The sequence below is a fragment of the Elephantulus edwardii genome, unplaced genomic scaffold, assembly GCF_000299155.1.
Source record: "Elephantulus edwardii isolate Elephantulus edwardi_28Jun2011 unplaced genomic scaffold, EleEdw1.0 scaffold00088, whole genome shotgun sequence".
In the NCBI taxonomy this organism is placed as follows: Eukaryota; Metazoa; Chordata; class Mammalia; order Macroscelidea; family Macroscelididae; genus Elephantulus; species Elephantulus edwardii.
This window is the reverse complement of record NW_006399838.1, coordinates 7856357-7864234: the sequence shown is the minus strand read 5'-3', so window position 1 is coordinate 7864234 and position 7878 is coordinate 7856357. Positions and strand designations below refer to the sequence as shown.

Genomic DNA, 7878 nt, shown 5'->3' with positions numbered 1-7878 from the left:
GCACATAACAACAACATACTCCTCTGATAAATTTGAAAACCTACAGGAAAGGAACAAATTTCTTGAAATTCATGCCCTACCCAGATTGACAAGGATGGTGTGGAACACCTCCATCACATAAGAAGAAACTGAGCAGGTCAGACTCCTGGACAAGAAAAGTTCTGGAACAATGGCTTCACAGCTAGCTGAATTCTACCAAACATTCCAAGTTTTAGCACCAATTCTACTTGAATTATTTCGAACACAGAAAAAGAAGAATCACTCTCAGTCATTCTATGAAACAAGCATAACCCTAATGTGAACACCAGGCAAAGATCCTACACACCAAAAAAAGCCCTACCGACCAGTATCGCTCATGAGTACAAATGTAAAAATCCTTAACAAAATGCTGGCCAATAGGATCCAACAGTACATTGGGGGGAAAAAAATCATCATGACTAAATGGGGTGCATGATAGGTATGCAAGGATGGTTCAACACAAGAGAAACAATCACTGTAATTCATTACACTGTTGTTACATGCCACTGTTACCCTATGGACAACAGCTCTGAATCCTGACCTATCCTGCCTCAATCTCACTATCTCTGACACTATTTGCAATGTGCGTGGTCCTGGGAGCATAGTGATAAATGAACTGGATGCTAACCAACTGTTGACCCTACCAGATGCTCCAAAGGAGAAGGGTTAGGAGTCTGCTTCCACTTGCTGTCGTTGCCAGGTGCCATCATGTCATTCCAATGCCTCGCAGCCCTACACGCTGACAATCTTTAGAAATGGAAGTGCATACTTTGCTCATAGATATGAAGACTTAATATTGCTAAAATGTCAATGCCGGCCAAAGCTATCTATAGGTACAATGCAATGTACATTTTTTTTTATGGAGAGTAAAAATTCCAGCACTAATTTCATAGGAAAGGGAAAGAGACCTCAGATAAGCAAAGCACTTCTAAAGAAGAATAAAGGAGGAATCTCTTACTGCCTGATTTCAAGACACAGTGTACAACAGATCTGGTTTCAGACCACCATAGCAAAGATCCAGAAAAAGCAAGTAACATGGAGGCAGCCATCCTACTCTTGCCGCGTGCTTCTGTTGGAGGACCCTCCCTGTTTCAGATTTACCAACAGAATGAATCAAGAAAAGTTAGCCAAACTGCAGGCTCAGGTCCGGATAGGGGGCAAGGGTACAGCTCGCAGAAAGAAGAAGGTGGTACAAAGAACAGCTACAGCTGGTGACAAAAAGCTTCAGAGTTCTTTTAAAAAACTGGCTGTGAATAATATTGCTAGTATTGAAGAGGTGAACATGATTAAAGATGATGGGACAGTTATTCATTTCAACAATCCCAAGGTCCAAGCTTCCCTCTCTGCTAACACCTATGCAATTACTGGTCGTGCAGAAGCCAAACCTATTACAGAAATGCTTCCTGGAATATTAAGCCAGCTTGGTGCTGAGAGCTTAACAAGTCTTAGGAAGTTAGCTGAACAGTTCCCAAAGCAAGTGTTGGAGAGTAAAACACCAAAACCAGAAGACATTGACAAGGAAGATGATGATGTTCCAGATCTCGTAGAAAATTTTGATGAGGCATCAAAGAATGAAGCTAACTAAAATCTTTTTTGGTTTTTGGAAGCTGGCATGGACTAGATTTAACACATCAGTTATGTGGTTCCAAAGTTTTACAGACACGGAGAACATCATCTGTTACTAGCTCAGTAATATAAATATTTTGTATATTAATAATGCTGTTTGTTCAGCATTTTTCAGTCATTTGATTTTGCATTTTGCACTTCCTCCCAGGAGCTAATCCTTTTGTCAAAATGTGCAGTATCAGTGCAGTTTGAGGCTGTTTCTGATTCTTTTTTTTTTGTTTTTTTCTTGGGGAGTTACTGGTGTGTGTATGTGTATGTGTATGTATGGGTGTGGGTATGTTTGTGTATACAGTGGAGAGCAAATTGGAAAACAGTTCTATTTATCCTCCCCCTTTGCCCAGTAGAAATAAAACAAATTTTTACATTTGTTAAAAAAAAAAGCAAGTAACATGAAGTTTCTTGTTTCTCAGTGTATATAAATTAATTATGTCAACACTATAATTCAAACACATCAATTCTTCTTCAGTCTTCTTTATGTAATCTCTAGCTTTCATATGCATGTGAACCACCTGAAAATATCATGGCTGACTCAGGTACATTTGACTCCTGAAGCTATCTTTTTTTTTTTTTCATTTTGTATAGGTTTTTTTGAAGCAGATCTGCCCTATGGATTAATATCTGATTTCTTGACTGCTGCCTCAATGAGCATCCAATTAAACTAAAATCCTTCATACCTTCAATCTTTTCTCCATTTATTAGGATGTCTATTGGTCTAGTTGTAAGGTTTCTGCTTGCTTATTTCATTTTAATCTACTCTGAAGTCTGGAGCTGTTGATCTTTACCCATAAGTGCTTACGTCTTCTTCATATATAGCCAGCAAGATTATAGCATCTGTATACATCACACTGATGGTGAGTCTTCCTCCAATGTTGATACCATATTCATTTTATAGAGTCCGGTGTCTTGGATTATTTATACAGATTGAATGAATATGGTGAAAGGATGCAATACTGGTTCACATCTTTCCTAATTTTAAACCACACAGTATACCTTTGCTCTATACAAATGGTAGCTTCTTGGACAATAGACAGGTTTCACATGAGCACAATTAAGTGTTCCAGAATTCCTATTCACCATAATGTTATCAATAATTTATTATGATCCACACAGCTGAACACCTCTGTACAATTAGTAAAGCACAAGTAAGCATCTCTCTGATCTTCTCTGCTTTCAGCCCAATTCATGTGACATCAGCAATGATATCCCTCATTCCACATCCTCTTTTGAATCTACATTGAATTTCTGGAAATCCTCTGCCCATGTTTCAGTTTTGCACACTGTACCAGCTTGCGTATTGCTGTGATGTTAGAAATTATGCCACCAGTATCTCAAAAACTAGTCACGGTAGACAGATTTCAGCTGAACTTTCCACACTAAGACAAACTAGGAAGGCTGATGACTTACTTCGAAAACTTCCTGAGTAATAGTAAAACCCAACGTGCTACATAGTTCCAGTAAATGAGTTTCTCCAGTTAGACAGCACTCCAGGAGGGGCTACCTCCTCTCAACAGCACAAAGAGAAGAGGAAAAACCAACTCAAAGAGATTATCTAAAAATGAAATTGTTACGTATGTCAAAGGACTCCTGCAAAAGAGTGAAGAGAACCTACGGAGCAGAACATTTGGCAATGACGTACCAGACAAGAGATCTGTCTCTTAAATTTATACAAAGCGTCAATATCTAAACAACAAAAATTAATCCAACTGAAAATCAGTACACAAACCCTAAGAGGATATTCAAGAGGCTCAAAAACACGAGGAAATGCTCTTTTTTGTTAGCTCTCATTTGTATATGTCAGCAGGTTGATTACAACTTAGCAATTCTACAAATAATGGCTCTCAACCTCACCCTGTCTTAAGCCAACCTCACCATCTCCAACACACCTGATGTCACTGCCACAGTCACAGTGTCAATCTATCTCGTCCACTGACATTCTATCCTTCCAAGGATGTCCTTCTCCAAGGACTGGCCACTCCTGACCTGACAACATGTCCAAAACATGTGAGATGCACTTTTAAAATCTATGCCTCCAAAGAGCAACCTGGTTTCACCCTCTCTAGGACAGTCCTGTTTATTCTCTTAGAAGTTCATGGTATGTTCAATACTCTTCTGCCACTGCTCAAAGGCATTCATCAGTCAAGCTCTCAGATGCATACAAAGCAAATGAGAAAGCCATGGCCTGGATCAGTCACTCCTTAGTCTCTAGACTGACACCGTTGCTCTTTAGCACTCTGTGGAGGTCCCTAACTTATTTTCTCAATGCAACTTGTCTTTTGATTTCCTGACGGATGGGGTCACGGGTACTGACTGTAGATCCAGGCAAGATGAAATTGTTAACACCTTCAATCTTTTCTCCATCGATCACGACTATGCCTACCGGCCCAATAGTGAGGATCTTTGTTTTCTTGATGTTGACATACTGCCCACATTGAAGGCTGCAGTCCCTGATATTCCACAATAAAGGCTTCCAGTCCTCCCCAGGTTTGGTGAACAAGGCTGTGTTACCTGCATAACACAAGCTGTTGATGAATCTTCTTCCAATACTGATACCATTCTTCTTCATCAAGGTAGGTCTCAAATGATCTATTCAGCACACAGATTGAAAAGGTATGGAGAAAGGATATACATCCTTGACACACTCTTTTCTTGATTTTGAACCATTCAGTGTTCCCTGGCTTTGTTTGAACTAGAGTGATGAAAATCCAAACAATGATGGGATGATATCTCCCCCACCAAGAGTAGCAATGCTCAACAAGAGAGAATACAACAAATGCTGGTGAGAATGTGGCTAGACAAGCACTTTCCTGTACTGCTGATTTGACTGTAAAATCCTATAATCATTGTGGAAAATGGCATAGAATCGCCTTAAAAATGAAGAAACTGAAATACCACTTGATCTGGCAATCCCACTGTTAGTTATATACCCAATAAAATGAGGACTGGGCACAAACAGATACATGCACACTAAGTGAGTGTCCCTGTGTTGTTGTTGTTGTTGCTGTCATTAGCTGTTGAGTCACCTGCAGTTCACAGAGACCAAAAGTACAACTCTGCAGCCTGTCCTAGCCTGAGTCAGTCTCACTGAATCGGACACATCTACCCTCATTATCCCAGTTACTGTATCATTCCATCTCATCCAGGGTCTTCCTCTCCTGTGCTGTCCCTCTACCCTTCCAAGCATGATGTCCTTTCCTTCTCCAAGGACTGGTCTCTCCTGGCCATGGGCCCAAAGTATGTGAGACTGAGCTTCAAAATCCTAGCCTCCAAAGAGAAACTTGGTTTCACCCTCTCCAAGACAGACTTAACTATTTTCTTGGTGGTCCATGGTATGTTCAAAACTCTTCTCTAGCACCACAACTCGAAAACATCGATTTTTCTCTGCCATCCTTAAGTCACTGTCCAGCTCTCTGTCCAGTAAGTAAATGCAAAGACCATGGCCTGGATTTGGTGTGTCTTAGTCTCTAGACTGACATCGTTGCTTGTCAACGCTCTGGAGAGGTCCCTGATAGCAGATTTTCCCAATGAAATTCGTCTTTCGATTTCCTGACTGCTTGTGTCAAGTGTTGACTGTGGAGCCGGACAAGGTTTAATTGTTAACAGCCTCAATCTCTTCTCCATCTATCATGGTGCTGCCAATTGGCTCAGTGGTGAGAATCTTTGTTTCCTTGATGCTGAGCTTCAATCCATATTTACGGCCGTAGTCCTTGACCTCCGTAGCAAGTGCTTCATGTGCTCCTCAGTTTCAACATGCAAGGTTATGTCATCTGCAGAACGTAAATTGTTGATGAGTCTTCCTTCAATCCTGATGCCACTTTCCTCCTCATAAAGCCCAGAATGATCTGTTCTGCATACACACTGAAAAGGTATGGAGACAGGAAGAAGCATCCCTGAAGCACACCTTTCCTGATTTTGAACTATGCACTGTTTCATTGCTCTGTTCTAAGAACTGCTTCCTGGCCCAAGTATAGGCTTCAAATGAGCACCATCAAATGTTCTGGGATTCCCATTCTCCTCAAGGTCAGCCACAATTTGTTGTGATCTGTAGAGTCAAATGCCTTTGAAAAAAGGTCCATGTGTGGACACTCATACACACACACACACACACACACACACACACACACACACACATACATATATACATATATATACACATACACACCAAGAAGCTCTGGCGGCTTGCTCATAAAGAGTAGTGCTACCAAATCAAAGGAACATGATTCCTCTGTATTTGTATATGCTGCAAATATATCCACACAGATAATAAGTCAACTAGGGGCAGTATTAAGCAAACCTCCAAAAACCAAAAGAATATGAGTATGACTGCAAGGTTGATTACTATCTTTACTATCAATGACCTGTACAGCAGCTCTGGTATCATAGTTCATAGAGATCTGTGCTTTCGGCCCAAAGGAAGTACCTCTTTGACCGTTTGAATCCATCAGTGGCTTCTCAGGAGAAAGATGTGCAGTTTCCTCCCAGGTGATTTACAGCCTCACACAAGTCCCACTGTAAGGTCAGCAGTGATTTGGTTCCAACCCCACGGCAATGAGTGAGTGACCAATAAGCCACACATATGTAAGCTCAATCAGCAAAAGGTGTGTATACATTTACAACAAAGGAGAAAAAAAGCCGAACTGCTTCTGCATAACCAACCATCTCATGGGACTTCTGCTCCTCGGCTTAGAGGTTTCGAGTCCTCATGTACGGAACATCCCAGTTAACTGGACAATCATGTGCTCAGTATGTCTGCTTGGCCTCCTAGGTCACCCTGTAACGCCTGGCATTTCAAAGCGTGAGGGGTCATCCAAGGCACAATAACTGGTCTCTAGCTGGAGCATCAGAGGGAAGAAGAGTCAGAAATAAGGAGGAAATAGAAAGAGTGGCTAACTGCCTCCATGAACGACTGCCTCCTTTGAGACAAGAGGAACAATATGGCGTCCAGCTACCATAACAGAGTTTCTGCACCAAAGATGCCGTAGAAGAATCCTGACCAAAACCGGAGAAACGCAGAAGAGAATTTCAAATTTTCTGAATTCAATTTCTGAAGCCACGGAAGCAGAATGAACTTCTGAAATAAGTCCCCTGGAATAATCTTTAAAACCAAACAACAGTTTAGCTCACCTAGTAAAAAGTCTGCCTTGAGCATCTGGCTCTTTTAAGAACTATCTCTTTGGAATCAAAGAGACAACAGTGACTCAGTTAATTAGAGAGGAATCTAAAGAAGCAGTAAGTCAAGCTGCACTGCAATCTCTGAGGTGTGTGGTTCAAATCCACCAGATGCTCTGCTGGAGGAGGGGCAGTCTCCTCCTGTACCAGTCAGATCTGATTTGATGATACATGCACAAAGAAATAATAAAATAAAATAATTTAAGAAAAAGAAGCAGCAGTGAGTCTATGTTAATGACAGAGGAACAACTTGGAAAAGGAAAGCGGTGATGGTTGCAGAACTCAATGCTAGTGGATGGCACTGCACTGTATACGGTGAAACCGGTGACTTGAACATTGGCCGTGTACAATCTCAACAACAACAGTAAATTACATGAGTTTTACAGAGCAAAGAGAGAACCCCAAAGGATACTACACACCCAACCAAGAATCTATTCCCCCACTTATCGAATAGAAAATTCTTCCCAAACCAAGGTGTTTTCTCACCTAACAAGGGATGTTCAGCACTTAAGTCTTCTCTCCCGACGGTGATAGCCGCTGGGGACAAGGTAGGTGGCGGCGGGGTTCTGTCCATCCTGACACACTCATCTGCTTCTTCAGGCATTTCTTCTTCACACACATCTTCTACTTGATAAACCTGCAAAGACAAACCACACTGCCTTCAAATGCTTCCAAAAGTACATCTAATAAAGCGTTCAAATCTTAAAACATAAACTCCAATTATTTTAACTTTTTTTTTAATTTAAAAAAGTAAAAATATCTATTCTGACAAGTAGACAGGAAAACTTTGAAACTGGTTAAATGAAGTTGTTTATAGTACCTATGAATGAGTCTCTAGAATTAAAAAAAAATCACAAAGGTCATGTCAAGACATACTTTTATTTAACTTTTAACATGATTTATGTGAAAGTTTAGAGAGCAGACTGGCATTCCACTGAATTAGCCACATGCATTCTGATTTACGACATTGATTATAATACCCATATTTTAACAGCACATTTCCCACTTCCTGTCATTTCAATTCATCCTTCTGTCCTCTCCCTTCTCCAGTCCTGAGGTACCATAACC

At 40.8% G+C, this 7878-nt stretch overlaps 1 protein-coding gene and 1 pseudogene across 1 annotated transcript in view; one reads left to right on the top strand and one right to left on the bottom strand.

Annotated features, from left to right (window-relative positions):
• PHC3 (polyhomeotic homolog 3 (Drosophila)) overlaps window positions 1-7878 on the bottom strand; it is an 80047-nt gene that overhangs the window by 23086 nt on the left and 49083 nt on the right. The window contains exon 9 of the mRNA XM_006890363.1: window positions 7297-7447. Within this exon, the coding sequence (XP_006890425.1) occupies window positions 7297-7447 (151 nt within the window). The remainder of the gene's footprint in view (window positions 1-7296; window positions 7448-7878) is intronic.
• Window positions 1127-1603, top strand: LOC102861761 (annotated as a pseudogene).